At 38.6% G+C, this 15919-nt stretch overlaps 1 protein-coding gene across 2 annotated transcripts in view; it reads right to left on the bottom strand.

Moving 5' to 3' along the window:
• Positions 1–404: 404 nt before the first annotated feature.
• Tmem144 (transmembrane protein 144) overlaps positions 405–15919 on the bottom strand; it is a 76050-nt gene continuing 60535 nt past the window's right edge. For both annotated transcript variants that reach the window (XM_013522917.1, XM_013522912.1), the window contains one exon: positions 405–1314. In XM_013522917.1, the coding sequence (XP_013378371.1) occupies positions 1177–1314 (138 nt within the window). In that variant the 3' untranslated portion in view covers positions 405–1176. The remainder of the gene's footprint in view (positions 1315–15919) is intronic.

The following is a 15919-nucleotide window of genomic DNA, read 5'->3' on the forward strand; positions in this document are numbered from 1 at the left end:
TTGTGTTGCTGTGGCTGAGATCAGGGCTCCTAAAGGCCCACGTGTGTTACACACTCGGTCCCCAGCCTGTGACACTACTGGCAAGTGGTGGAACCATTCTGAAGGGGACCTAACAGGGGTAAGTTAGCCCCTGGGTCAGCCCCTTAAAGGAGACATGGGGACTCTGGCATCTTCTGTATCTCTTGTTTCCTCCTGGCCTCCCTGAGGTGCGCACTTTCCGCCGCTGCGTATTCCCACCATACTGTACTGTGCAGCCCGTGTCCACCCAACAATGGCACAACCAAGCAGGGGCTGAGTCACTTGGTGAGTCAGAATTACCCTTTCAGCTTTATAAACTGGTTACCTCGTGTGTTTTGTCAACAGTAATGGAAAACTAACACATATACCAAATGGAAAAGGCGTTCTAGGACAAAGGAACAGCAAAAAGACACTGCAGTTTATTATTGAAGTGTTGATTTTCTTTCTTTCTTGTGTGCTTTAAAGTAGAAATTTTCACATTCAAAAGTGCAGAGTCTTCCAGGTGATACCATCAGAAACAGCCTATTGAAATCATTTAAACATTAATCTGAATCATACACTGAAAAGAAAGGCATTCTATCCCTATCATGAATGGAAAATCACTATTCTCTGTAGTAAACAGAAATTAGCAGTGAAAATACACAAAATGAAAACCAAAATAATTGATGTAAATTTCATGTTTAGACCAAACAATAAAATATATGCAAATGTAGTCAGCTTCCAAAATGCTTAGGGAAATAAGAAGAATGGAATTATTTATGAGCTGTCACCAATTAAAGTATATTCGGCTTAATATCTCTTAACTTCAGAGGAAAATTACATTCAGTTCCAAAAGACAATCCCAGTTTTACAAACTATTAATGAGAACAGAGTGTTCAAGATCATATTATTCTCAAATCAAAATTCAATGATGGTTTTCTTTGACAAATTTTTGCACTGAGGCGAATGCTGATGTCCAAAAAGTAATGTTCTTTGGCTATCAATTTATTTGATAATGTCTCGCAGTGTTCCCTTAGTACTTACTGCTGCCTACAAGTTAAGAAAAAAAGCAATTTAGAAATTCTTTCTGGTGTCTCTTAATAATATTTAAAATATTTCTTGTGTCTCTTCCTATTTAAAATGTTTTCAAGCAGTTGCCTAAAGTTGTTCTTGACCAGGTCACTCAAAGCACAAAAAGCCCAGCAGACCTTCAGCGGGAAATGTGCCCACATATCCAATGTCACTGTCATATCCACATGATCTTGCTTGAGGAAACTGATGCACTCTAATTTTGATGAAGCTTCTATGAAAAGATATCTGGAAAATACCAAGCCAGTTTTAAATTGAACTTGTGCACTTTCTGGTTAAATGTTTTGTCCAGAAAATCTTGGATGTCTCATTATCCCAATAGAGCAGTAAGGACTTTCTGTGTAAAAAGTCAGAGTGCAACAATAAATACTTTCAAATGTGCCCATAAAAGCAGAAGAAAAAGTTAGAACTCAGTGGCCTACTCTTACATATGGTTGACAACTTTAATACAATGAGCAACATAAATATTTTTCTTAAAATTTTAGTAATCTTGTATGGCAAATGCTTTCATCTGTATACTAAGTCGTTTGGTTTTCAGGGAAAAAATGCATACATGTAACAATAGATAGATAGATGGATAGATGGATAGATAGATAGATAGATAGATAGATAGATAGATAGAATAGAGATAGGGATAGGGATAGGGATAGGGATAGAGATAGAGACAGACAGAGACAGACAGAGATAAAGATCGAGTCCATTTTCAGATGTCATGGTTTTAGCACAATGATCTATTATTTATTATGTAATTATATTCTACTTTTAAATAGTCACCGTGTCAATGTTAAATGTTCACATACTGAGAACAGGAGTACTATGAAATACAATACCATTTTCTGTATGTGTGTCTTTCTGGCCCATCTCTGTCATTATCTTATACATAATACATTTTAGTGTCTGTATTTATTCATATAATACATTTCTACATCAAGGCAAATGTAGAGCATTTCCTCCTTTTGATTCACCCTTCCTCTGACCACGTGACAACAGCCAGAGGTCCAGCCAGTGCCTGCAAATGAGCTTTTTCATTATAGGAGGACAGCCTCGGGGAGCTCACACCAAAGCAGAACAGCTGCTCACTTCCCTCCAGAGCCACAAAAAGAAACTGTCTCCCAGACGCAAGCAGATTCCCTTGGGAAGAGAAGCGGAAGGTTTCTAGCCTCCTGTCCACTGGAATCTAAATACATGCCCGGGGGAAGGGGTGGGGAGGGGGATAAGATAAGCATTTCAGAGTTTATAGTCAAGAGTTTTGTATAAAATCAAAGAAAACCTGGGTGCTAAAAAGTAGGCTTTCTCCCCCAGAGAATTGTAGCATGTTAAGCAGGTCTTTAGCAGTCACCCTTGTTTTTAAATCACATCAGGGTTTCCCTAGTGGGGAGATCAAGGTTTCCCCAGGTGGGGAGAACAGGTTTGGGACTGGATCGAACAGACAGAAAGGACTTTAGGCCTTCTACAATCACGTACAACAATGCCTCTGTACCTTCATCTGCTAAAAGAAAACTGAAAATCACTCATCCACTCCTCTCATTTTCAAAAAAGCATCCTAAAACCCGAGTGCCAGCTGGAGCACTTCTGTACCATCACTTACACAGCCCTTTCTTTCTAAAAGCTGGATTCCTGCTCTGAGAGCAAGGCCTTGCTAAGCAGACCTCACAGGGCTTGGCAAGTATTAAATGATAATGTGCACAGAGGTGATTTCTGCACTAACTTCAGAAGGTGTTGTTAATAGCAACTCTGGCTGCTAAACTCTGCCTTTGCTGAACCTTTTCCTCTTCATTGAATTTAGTTTCTCATGCAACAGGCTTTGCGATTTTCAATTTCATGCTTCCTACAATGCCTGTTGATGAGAGTCATCTCAGGTAACATGTCGCAGAAAATGTCTGTTCTCCAGGGAAAATGTGAATCCTGAAATAATGCCTACCAGTAACAAATACTTAGGCAATCATACCGCATTGTACACTTATTTAGTGCATTTGTCTATTCACTCGTCTCGGTGTCCTGGAACGGCCGCTTGAGAACATTATTCTCCTGTTCATGTGTGCGCCATGACCTCTAATCTCAGAAGATTCCATCCCAAACATCCACAATGCCCAGTGTTAAGATCCTGAAATATCAAAATCTCTAACCTCTAAAGTTCCAAAGAACTAAAGTCCCAAATGTAATTATGAAAAGAATAATTTTAAAAGACCTTATCTTCCTTATTTAGTTGAAGGAAGACTGTTACACAGCTGTAGAGTTGGATTCCCCTGTTCCCGTTCCACAAGCCCAAAGCAGGAAAATTGAGGTCCAGAGATGCTGAATGGAATTCCTAAGACCGTCCTGCTTTAGTCAAAACACGGTGTGGAAGCAAAGGTCATGTTAGACAGACCTTCAGGTGTTCTCCCTTGCCTCTTAAGTGATCTTCCTACCAGCTTAGTCTAATGCTTATCATGATTTGCTGGAATTGCCAGGACTAACAAAAAAAGTTCAAATTAAAAAGTTAATTATGTGTGTTTCTAAACAACAGCAAATCACTGTAGGTTAAAATTGACCAGGGCCTCACCATGCCCCCCAGTATTCTGCAGCGCCCTTGCATACGGAAAGATTTCATCCTCCTTGCAGTCCTGCAGCGATTTCTCTCTGCTGATCCCCACTGGCGTTTTCTGCGGAAGTCATCTGCCTGCCATTTATCACTAGTGTGGCGGCTCAGACTGTGCAGATGTGGGCCCCAGCAGTCACCCTCCGTACCCGGCCTGGTGTTCTCTAACCGCAGCCGAAGGCTTCCGCCTCTTGCATGTTGGCAGGGGCAGCGGAAGTCCCGGCCACTTCCCCAGACCTCGCCCCCTTCTGCAACTCTCGGCTTCTGCCGATGGCATTTGTCTTCTGTCCACCGGCTTTCTTCCTTCTGCTCCAGTCACTGGATTTCTAACGCCTTCGTTAACTAATGAATACATCAAATTCTATTAAAAAGTGACATTTCTCGTGTAGGAGACTGAAAAAATGCAAAGGCACAGATGGGTGTAGCAAAGGTGGGGAGCAGCTGTGGGAGTGGGCGGAAGTGGTAATACAAACCATTATTTGGGACAGGCTGACAGAACCTATTGGGGATCAGGTGCGGGGGATGCTATGTATTTTTACCTGTGACTTTGAAAAATAAAACATGCCCTTTCTTTTCTTTTCCTTCCTTCCTTCCTCCCTTCCTCCCTTCCTTCCTTCCTTTCTTCCTTCTTCTTTCTTCCTTCCTTCCTCCCTACTTCTCTTCCTCCCTTCTCCCTCCCTTTCCTCCTTCCCTCTGTCTGTGGTATTGAGGATGTGAGTTAAGAACTCTCACCCTAACTTCATCCCCAGTCATTTTACCCATTTTTATTTTGAGACAAGGTCTCAGTCAATTGCTCTGGATGGCTTCTAAATCTACAATCGTCCCTCAGACTCCTAAGTAATTGGTATTACAGGTTTGTACACCATGATCAACCCCTGTTTTCATTTTAATAAAAGTAATAAACTATGCCTGACTTCCACCCAGCTTTTCCTGCAAAATAAAACCCCTTTGCAAACCCTTGATGCACAGCCCTTGCCCTGTAAATCAGCAGACTAGTGGGTGTGTTCTCCCAGCACTTGAGAATTCTGCGGGCTCTTGGAGGGGCAGTGGTCCAAAGGTAACATACGCAGTTTTGTGGTGGCTCAGATGAGCTGAGAGACAATGGTGAGACTAGACAAAATCTAACTTTCTCTGGAAACAGAATAGGAGTAAAGCTTATAACTAAGTCAGGGTGAAGGAAAAATCAAGGAAGTTTTTGAACCATTTTTTGAACCATTACTCTATTGGTTAGTTTCTGTCAATGAAAAAAAAAGGCCTGAGACAAATCATCTGTGAAAGAGAAAAGGCTTATTTTGGCACAGCTCCAAAGGTTTCTGTCCACGTCACTTGGGTCTGTTGCCTCAGGTCTGTGGTGGAGCAGCACACAGTGGTGGAGAAAGCTGCTCACTGTCTGCCAGCGGGGAGGCACAACGGAGAGAAGTAGCAGCTCCCGTATTCCCTCCAGGGCAGGTTCCCTCAAGGTAACTCCTTCTCTGGGGCTTCACCTCCTAACGGACTGCACCACCTCCCTCTAGAGGCACCTTGGCAACCAGGGCTTCAACACGCGGGCCTTTGGAGGACAATTATCCAAGCTGGAGCAGGCACCGAATGCTAGGTAATGCGAGGTATGCACTGGAGGAATGATTGGCCTGTATCACAGAGGGGTGCACCAAAAATGTAAGGATGGAGAGAATAAGACTGACTTAAAGTTCTACCTAGCACATAGGCAAGAACTAAAGTATGTATGTGACTATAAGGAAACAAGGTGTTTTTTAAATCAATCCACTAATTAGTTTCCTAACACATAATTTTTCTTTTTCTTTTTGCAAATCTTATAAATTTTTTTAAATGTTGGAGCTACCATCTTTAGAATTATATTCTGACACTTTTTCAAGTGTCTTTTATACTCAAAAGGAGTTTGGCTCCCATTTGAGAATTTAGACTCTCTTTGTGATTGGTTTCACGTTGAGACATCCAGCAGAGATTAATTTAGTGCTTTTGAGGCAGTCACATCTCCTGGCTTAAACAGGAGGAAGCCCACCTGCCCACCCCTCCACCACACACTACCAGGCCAGACTACCAACACCTGCCTGGCTCTCAGGTGGACAAAGATATCCTGAGATCCCTTGAGCAGCTCAAGATTAGACCAGGAAGGTCATGAGATCTGCATTCTGTGATGGTAGGCTGAGTTTGCTGGATTTGCTGTGTAACCTTCAGAGGAGGCTGGATCTGAAGGAGATGATATGAGTCTAGTGGTCTCCATGAGTTCCCACATCACTGCCTCAATCTGGTGGAGACTAGTGGTCGGATTTACTATAAGTCAATATCTGGCTTGCCTAGGTGTCTATGCCAAAATCATTGATGTCTTTGTTTGGCTTAAGGGTGTTCATGAGTGTTTCCTAGGTTAGTATGAAGTTTATATTTGACGCTTTTGTTGCTGCTGACTTTACTACTACAACCAAGGCAACATAATTGTTACTGTGAATTGGTTTTCTCTGTATGACAATAACTGGATTGCCTGGGGGTCATAAAGAATACTGTGGCCCATTCTTGAAGAACAGGGCACTGAGCCAAAATGCTGCAAATTCCCTTCTTAAATAAATGGAGCTAGCTGGATCCTGGGACAGAAGCAAAGACCAGTAGTTTAGCCACACCCAGAGGATATCTCAGCAACAAAGTCATCCATTATAATCAACCAGCAAACTCCAGCACAGAAGACAAAGAAAAAATAGAAACATTGAAAAGCAAGGCAACAAAGTATCTCCCCCTGTCAGGCATGGTGGCACACACCTGTATTCTCAGCACTCAGGAAGCTGAGGCAGGAGGATCAGACTTCTCAATGCAAATTTTAAAGGCAAGGAGAGCTTGAAATTAAGTGTTTCAAACTATAAAAGAAAACAATTTCCAACACAGACTAATATATCCTGCAAAATTAGCTCCCCAAATTGATGGAGAAATAAGATATTTCCATAATAAAGAGCAACAAAAGAAATTTATAACCTCCAAATGCACAAATTCTCCAAAAAAATTTCAAGGATATCTGTGTTAGTTACTTTTCTCTCATTGTGGAGACAAAATGCCTGAGACCATGGGTAAAGGTGAAAATATTTATTTAACTCAGAGTTTGTGGAGGTTTCAGTCTACAATCAGCTGGCTCCAAGGCAGGGTGGCACATGGCAGAAGGCAACAGTTCACGGTGGTGGAAAACAGCAATAACAGCAAGAGCAAAAAGGGAGTGAGAGAGCAAGCCCCTTTCTCTCCCTTATATTGTATGCAGGCTACCTACCCTAGGGTGGTTGTAGCACTTACACTCATAATCCCAGCGTTGGACCATGGGTCAATCACAAACTCTAGAAGCCCACCCTCATGACTACATGAGGCTCTAGGAGAATCTAAAGACAAACTATAACAATAGCTTAGAAAGAGAAAATGAAGATGACAATGTCAAGGGGTTTAATAGAATGCATAGGTAGGTCGCTCAACTAAGTTGAAGAGAAAGAAACATGAACTACAACAGGAAAACAGTACATAATATAGCTATCATGTCAGTGGTCTCAATTTACCAATCAAAAGACAAAGATTACAGAATGTATGAAGAAACAAAATCCAATAGCATGCTATATAAAAGAAACACCTTTAACACAGAAAGAGATTCATACATTAAACATCAAAGGATCTTAAATAATATTCCATGCAACAAGACCCCCAAAACAAGCAAGAGTAGCTATACTATTTTCTGACAAAGTGTACTTTAAGCCAAAGCTGGTCAGAAGAGGTAAAAAAGGACATTGCATATAGCTTAAGGGAATATCCATCAAGAAGAGATAACAATTATAAACATATGTACAACAAAGTACAATGTGCCTAACTTAATAAAATGAACCCTAGTGAACATAAAAGATCTAGTAAACATCAACAAATTATAGCAGATGACCTCAATACCCCATTATCATAACAGACAGGTCAACTACACACACACACACAAAAAAAAAATCAACAAAGAAATATCAGAGTTGAACCAAACTTTTGAACAAGTGAACTTAATATATACATAGAGTATTTCATCCAATAACATAATACAACTATTCCTCATTTAAGGACCTACACAGTTAATGACTTTTCAAACTTACAACTGAGGCAACCTGAACAGACTTCTGACCTGCTATTTGGACTCATGACCCAAATTCAAACTTATGACACAAGACCATGAGCAGCAGTGTGGTTTAGGTTGTCTTCTTCTAGAGTATAGTACTATAATTTGTGATGACATATTGTACTGTGCAGTACTGTAGTTTATTTTATATTATAGCACTGCATATGAGAGATGCACAAATAAAAGCAAAATCATCAAGTTGAAGTTTCCTTTCACCCTTTCCTTGTTCTGAATATTGTAATGTACCTGGTTATTGTTTCTCATTTAGTAGCCAATTCATTTAAAGAATTAACCACAGGAATAGAAGTCAGCCACTAGATGAGCAGTGTCTGTACACACTTTTATCAATAGCACATGGAACCCTCTACAAAATAGACCACATATTAGCTAATAAAACTTGCTAAAGTAAATGGATAATAATTGAAAGTAAATGGATAATAATTGAAAGTAAATGGATAATAATTGAAAGTTATGCACATTATCAGATCACAGTGCAATGAAACTAAAAACCAGTGGCCGAACTGCAGAAATTATGCAAACATATGAAAATTAAGCAATAGGCTTTTGAGTAACCAATGGGTAACACAGAAATTAAGGAATAAATAAGGCAGTTTTCTTGGTTACTTTTCTCTAGTTGCTGAAACAAAATACCTGACACTCAGAATTAAGGAAAGAAAGGTTTATGTAGCTCACAGTTTGTGGAGTTTTCAGTCCCTACACAGCTAGCTCCAAGGCAGAGTGGCATGGCACAAGGCAACATTTCATGATGGTGGAAAACAACAAAAGCAACAAGAGCACAAATGGTGGGGGAGGAAGCCTCTTTTCCTCCCTTACATTGTATGCTGGCTATCCACCCACTCTCAGTGCCCTTCTCTTGCACAGGCTCAGGATGCATACCAAAAAACATCCTAGAGCATGAAGAGCATGTCCTTTTCACCCCAGGAGGTAGAACTGCTGAGTCACTTAGCCAACCCTCTGGACTCCTCAAGTTGACACAATATATCACCCATAATAACAACAGTCCTTATAATTAAATAATAGTGCCAGTACAACATACCAGAACTTATGGGACACAATGAAAGCAATCCTATAAGAGAAGTTGATACCTGTGAATATGCACATCAGAAAAACAGAATTAGACCATGTAAATAACCTAATGATGCCTCTCAAGGTCCTGGAAAAACAGAACAATCCAAATTCAGCAGTTGTACAAGGAAGGAAATTATAAAATCACAGTGGAAATCAATGAAATGGAGACTAAAAAACAAAGAATCAGTGAGTCAAATATCTGGCTTTTTGAAAATATAAACATAATAGAAAAACTCTTAGCCAACATTACCCTGAAAAGGAAAAAAGAGATCAAACAAATATAATTAGAAAAGAAAACTGTGAAACCACAATGGGCACTGCCAAAATCCAGATGATTATTAGCAACTACTTCAGAAACAAAAATTAAACTCTTAAGAAATGGAGAGATTCCTAGATATATGAGTTCCAAAACTGAAACAACAACACTTAAAAATTCTGAATAATCCAATAACATGCAATGAAATTGAGGTATTCATAAAAAAAAAAAAAAAAACATAGCAGCTAAGAAACCCCAGGATCTGATGGATTTGCTGTTGAACTCTACAAGAAATTCAGGGAACATCTAATACCAATATTCCTGAAGTTCTTTAATGAAATCAAGAGAGAAGGAGTACTTCCAAAATCATTCTTGGAAACTAGTATTACATTGATCCCGAAACCAGACAATGATCCCATAATAACAGAGAACTGCAGGCCAAGCTCTCTAACAAAATAGATGTAAGTAACATTAACAAGATACTGGCAAACAAAATGCAACAGTTTATCAAAAAGGTCACACACCATAATCAAGTAGTCTTCCTCCCAAGGATTCAAAGATGGTCAACATATGCAATCAACAAATGTAATTGAATACATAAACAGAATCAAGGACAAAAGTTACATGATCATCCCAATAGATGCAGAAAAAGCACTTGACAAAATTCAATATCCATTCATGATACAAATCCTGAAGAAAATAGTTATAGAAGGACTTTATCTCAATTTGATAAAAGCTGTTTATGACTAACTGATTGCCAACATTATATTAAATGGGTAAAAACTGAAAGCTTTCCCTCTAAAATCAGGAAGAAGACAAAGATGTTAATTTTTACTATTCCTGTTTAACACAGTCCTCAAAATATTTGCAAGGGGAATCATGCAGGAGAATGAAATGAAAAGGCTACATATAGGAAAGGACAAAATCAAAGTATCTTTACTTGCAGAAAAAAACATTCCTTACATTCAAGACCCACAAAATCCACCAAAGGACTAGTAGAATTAATAATTAAATTCAGCAAAGCAGCAGGAAGCAAAATAAATACAGAAAATCAATAGTGTTCCTATACAGTATTAATGAATTCACTGAGAAATTGGAAAAAATACTACTCAAGAAAAATTAAATACTTAGGAATTAACTTTCATTTCCTTGTATGCTGGCTATCCACCCACACTCATGCCCACACCATCTCAGTGCCCTTCTTTTTGGTCTGTAATCAGTTGGCTCCAAGGTGGGGTGGCATGTAAAGGGGCAGACCAAAAAGTCAAGGAAATGAAAAAAACTAATTAAAATTATATCACAATGCAAAAGAAAATCACAAACATTTAAAAATGTAATTATCCCTTGTTCTCAGATAAGCAGAACGAGTGTAATCAAAATGGGTATATTTCCACCACAGATGTATAGGATTAGTGGAATCTTAGTTGAAAATTCCAACCGCACTTTTTACAGATCTAGAGAAAACAAGCCTAACATTCATTTGGAACCAAAAGAGACCCAAAATAGCTAAAGGAAGCCTGAGTAGCAAGAACAGTAAGCATCACAACCCCAGATCTGAAGTTATACTGTAAAGCTACCATGATTACACAGCATGGTACTGGCTTAAAAACTGGTGTGTGGCTCAAGGGAACAGAACAAAGAAAACAGAAATAATCCCAGGCACATTCAGCTACTTAATCTTTAACAAAGTGGGCAAAAACATACACTTAAGATAGACTTTTAAAGAAATGGTGCTGGGAAAATTGAATATTAAATGCAGAAAATTAAGTCTAGAACACATATATCACCATGTACTAAACTAAAATTTAAAAAAAAGATCAAAGGTCTTAATATTTAAACAAAAACCCTTAACTTCCTTGGAGATGAAATGGGTAAAATAAAGATGCAGGCATAGGCTAGGATTTTCTCAAGACAACCTGAATGACACATGAAATATTACCAAGAATCAACAAATGAGATCATATCAAATTAAAAATCCTTTGCACAGCAAAGAAAACAACCAACAGAGAGAAGATACAACATACAGAATGGAAAAAAAATTGCCACCTGTTCCTTGGACAAAGGATAAACATCTAGAATATAAAATGAATTAAAAAAGCAGACACTCAAGAAAAAATATCCAATTAAAAAATGGAAAGCAGAATACATACTTATTAGTAGAAATATAAATGACTAACAAGTTCATGAAAAAATGTTCAACAGTTCTGGTTACCAGAAAAATGATAATGTATACGGCATGGAGATACTATATTACTCCCAAAAGATTAGCTATCATCAAGAAATCAAATAACAAATGCTGGCATGTATGTGGGGAAAATGAACTCTTCTGCACTGTTCATGTGAATGGAAAGTAGTAGAATCATTATGAAATTATTGTACAGATTCTTCAAAAAACTAAAAGTAGAAATTCAGTTTGACGCAGCTATTCCCCTTCTAGGTATCTTTCTGAAAGAGTTAAAGACACCATATTACAGTTTTACATGCATATACATTTTTATAGCAGCACAACTAATCATAGCTAGATCTTGGATGTGCTCTGCATATTCATGGATAGATTAAGGGATAAAGAAAATGTACTGTTTATATACAGTGTTGTACTACTGTCCCATAAAAAAGGATAATTTCTTTCCCTTTTGTAATATCTATTGTACATTTTGGGTTTTATTTACCCTTCCAGGTTGTTACACTAGGGAGACAATATGATGTTTACACATGTGGGTCCAATTTATTTAACTTATGAGTATGGTCTCTACTTGCATCCATTTACCTGTAAAGGCCTGTGTAATACAAAAGGATAGATTTGAGTCATTCATAGGTAAATATAAATATGAAGATAAATAGGAAGTAGGGAGATCTTTTCCAGATGGGTGGAGGAACAATAGATGCAGGGAGGGGGAAGACAGGAAGGCAAAGGGGATTTTTTTAAAAGGAAGGAAAAAATGAAATTAAAGCTTTTGTAAATGGGACCAAGAATTGTACAAAGTAGGGTGGGAGGAAAGAGATGGGGAATAAAAAATATAAAATAAAATAGGTCTAAGATGTATTATGTACGTGTGCCATTTCCAGAAGATAAATCAAATCAGTAGTACTACAAACTTGTACTAATAAAAAATGTTGTGCTTTTGGCAGCTGTGAAGTAAGAGTCAGTTAATGTGATATTTTAGTCAATAACACATTGCACATGAGTAAGTGACGCAGCCTTAATAAAGGAGTTCCCTTGGAGCAAATGTTTAACAAACACAACTCTCATAAATCACACAGAGGAAAACTGCCTCAGCAGAGCACAAAGTGCTTCTTCCACTCCCTTCACCCCATAGAAGGTGCACAAGGCCATTTGTAATTGATTTTTATAATGGTTGATACATTGTGTCAACCTGAGAAGTCTAGAAACTTAACTCAGTAACCCGGCAGTTCTACATCCTCTGATGTAGAGAACATGCCCTTTCCTCTATTATGTTGTTCACTGTGTCAACTTGAGAAGTTTAAAAGCTTAACTAAGTGACTTAGCAAGCAATCAGGGTCCTCATTTTGTAAAGATTCTCAGCCTGTGCAAGAGGAGGGCAAGGAGATGGTATGAGTGCTATACCCACCCTAGAGGGTGGTAGCCTGCTTACAATACAAGGCAGGAAAAGAGGGTTTGCTTTCTCTCCCCTCCCTTTCTGCTCTTGTTGCTTTTAGTGTCTTCTGCCACCTTGAACTGTTGCCCCTTTACATGCCACCCCACCTTGGAGCCAACTGATTACAGACCAAAACCTCCACAAACTGTGAGCTAAATAAACCCTTCCTTCCTTAATTTCTGGTATTGGATATTTTGTCTCAGCAATGAGAAAAGTAACCGAGACAGTTTTCTTTTAAGATTGGTATTTTAGGGCGCGATTTGATAGACTGTTCTGTTCATACGTGGCTTCTGCCATTTTAGGCAGTTTATTCGTTCATAAGCATTAGTGTTTTAAAGCAGGCATTTGTGTGGAAGCCTGTTGGCTGTAAGACGTGAATGAAACACTTACTCAATGTCGAGTCCATTTCAGCCAATAGCATACTGAATTTCATGAAGAATAACAGACACCACGTACCTATAATGACTACATACCAAGAGGTACTACTAGGAAGTAGTTAAAACATGAACTTCGGGACCACAGGAACTGGCTCTGGAGCTTATCAGCTGCACGGCCCAGGGCAAGTTTACTCTTTGAGCCTCAGTTTTAAAATCTGTAGATGGAGAAAATAACAGTAAATACAATACACCATAAACTTACTATGAGGGATGTGCATTAAGAACAGAAAAGCATTGGGGATGTAGCCTGGTATATGATAAACCCTGAAAAAGTGTTAACTGTTTTTTATATATGAATATTCTGGCTTACCATGAATACATTAAGAGAAAAACTAACAAAGTAGAAAACAATTAAACAATGAAATGACTTTGATAAAGTGGAGTGCTGTATATGTATTAAAATGCTTTTGTAGCATGTTTCACAATGTAGAAATACTCATATAAAAGTAAATGGAAAATGCTACTTATACTGTACAGTATAATTAAATACAAATATTCTTAAACAAGCTAAGTAAACAGTAGTAAGAATTGTGTGTGATCTGTGATTGCTTTCTTTTTTTTGTATTCATTTAATCTTTCAAATTGTGCACTGCGCAAGTGTTCCCTCTACTATCAGAAAGCAAACAGAACCTCAAGAATCCAATCCAAACTTCTCAGTGAGATTATCTATACTAAATCCAGTAGTACCATAAGTCTAGCCAATCAGAAAAAACAACCAAGAACTACTTATTCAATACGTAATCTGTAGTATGTCTTGTGGAGTCTTAGATTAAACATGAACTTAAATATTAAACAAAACTAATTAAACTTGTGTATACACTGTCTATACACCGAGCTTACCTAGCACTGGGGTTTTTTTCCCGTTGACCTTGTTCTTTTCCACTCTGGCACGTGGATTTAACGATCTGTTCTTTACGCTGAGGGAAATTGCTTAGAGCTGTGTTGCCCAATGTGATAACCACTAGCCACATGTGGCTGTTAAAATTTGTATTCATTAAAATGGAATAAAATTTAACAGTTGAGTCCCTCAGTCACCTTGGTCACATTGCCAGTTTTCAATAGCCATAGAAGCCTGGGAACTACCACCGTGGCTGTGCAGATACAAATCATTCCCAGCTCTCCAAGAAGCTCTCTATTGGGTTACTATTGTGTTTTTTCTCTCGTTTCATCCTAACACATATTTAGGATAAACAGCCTCGAAGTTACAAATGGGATGCCTTCAGAAAGTTCCTTTGTACACTGGTGAGCTCTTTGAGTAAAACTCCCTCTAGACCTGTGGTGTCCAGATGACATTAACACGGCCTGTAAGAAGAGGCAAAGGGCCAACAGACAATGTGCAGCTCGTTAGGAAAGAAAATTACAAAAGGGAGCTTTGTTTTCGCTGATCCAACTAGAAAGAGTAAAATAGGAACTAACAATGTTTGCTACATTACATATTTTTGTTTTGAGGTCATGTATCGTTTTTTGCTGTTTTTGTGTTGTTTTGATGTTTTCTTTGTTGATTTGTTAGTTTTTTAATTTTTAAAATAAAAATGAAGAGTAAAATAGTGATGAGCACCACTGCTGGTCAGTGTGCAAGGAAGTGAATACTTGTGGGTGTAGGAGTTGATAACACATCTGTAAAACAATTGACAATAACATTAAAAGTCTTAAAATGGTTTGAACTCTGCTTTGTAATTTGCCCACTAGCAAGATATCAACATGTAATACAACAACCATTGTTAATTTCCTATCACCTTGTCTGAAATTCTGTATTGATTGTATTGTTTTTGTGTTATTTTGTAAATGTCTGTGTGTCTGTTAATAGGTTTTTGTTCTTTTATCTTTAAAATTAAAAAAAGGAAATAATAAAGGAAGCTTTCAATACTTGGTAAAAGTTAGGTCCAGCAGCATTAATACAGGAACAATTGCAATCAAGGTAAGTGTCTCGCTGTTGGAAAAAGCTAGACCAATTATGACCCTGAAGCCCTACAGTGGTGGGTGTCCATTTCAATGGTTTTGTAGGAACATGTTTACAGTGTGGGAGATATTCATGGAAAATGAGCTCTAATACTGTGTAGTGTGATTTAAAATGTTAATAGCCATCATCTAAAGATGGACGAGAAGATAGTTTTCTTTGTTAATATTCACACTTTCAAATGCTGGAGGATGTGAAGGCATTTCTTCAATGATCCTTCATGGGGTTCCTTCCACTTATGCCCAAAAATTGGTCTGAGGAAAAGCGTGTGGCTGAACTCCTGTTCTGGGACTTCCATTTTCTAGTGGATGCAGAAGATGACTTTCTTATGACATCTTGGAGAGTATGGCGACCAGGGGTGGGTGGAGCTAGTTGGGAAGTTTCACCCCCATGAGTACCCTATTCATGAGCAAAGAGAACAAAAGCAAAGAAAGTTAGGGTTAAGAAAGAGGCACAGAAAATTAGGGGAGCAGAGTGGAGGGAATTAAGATGGCATGTGAAAGGGAAAAGCACCCACCCGCTCTGAAATGAGCCCTGTCTGAGAAATATGCCACTCACCATTCTGTTCATATAAATCAAGAAGAATCTGTTTATCTCAAACAAGCTGAAGTTGTTTTTGTCATTTAAATCAAGAGGGCTCACGCCCAAGCTCTACTAAGGCACTAAGGCAAAGCTGTGCAAATGACAGACAATTGCTCTAGGGTGCCAATCCTCACCTCTGCACACGCTCCAGAGCCTGCAGCTTGCCCTTGTGGAAAGCTGGGGAC

The sequence above is a fragment of the Chinchilla lanigera genome, unplaced genomic scaffold (assembly GCF_000276665.1).
Source record: "Chinchilla lanigera isolate Chin_1 unplaced genomic scaffold, ChiLan1.0 scaffold00070, whole genome shotgun sequence".
NCBI classification, from domain to species: Eukaryota; Metazoa; Chordata; class Mammalia; order Rodentia; family Chinchillidae; genus Chinchilla; species Chinchilla lanigera.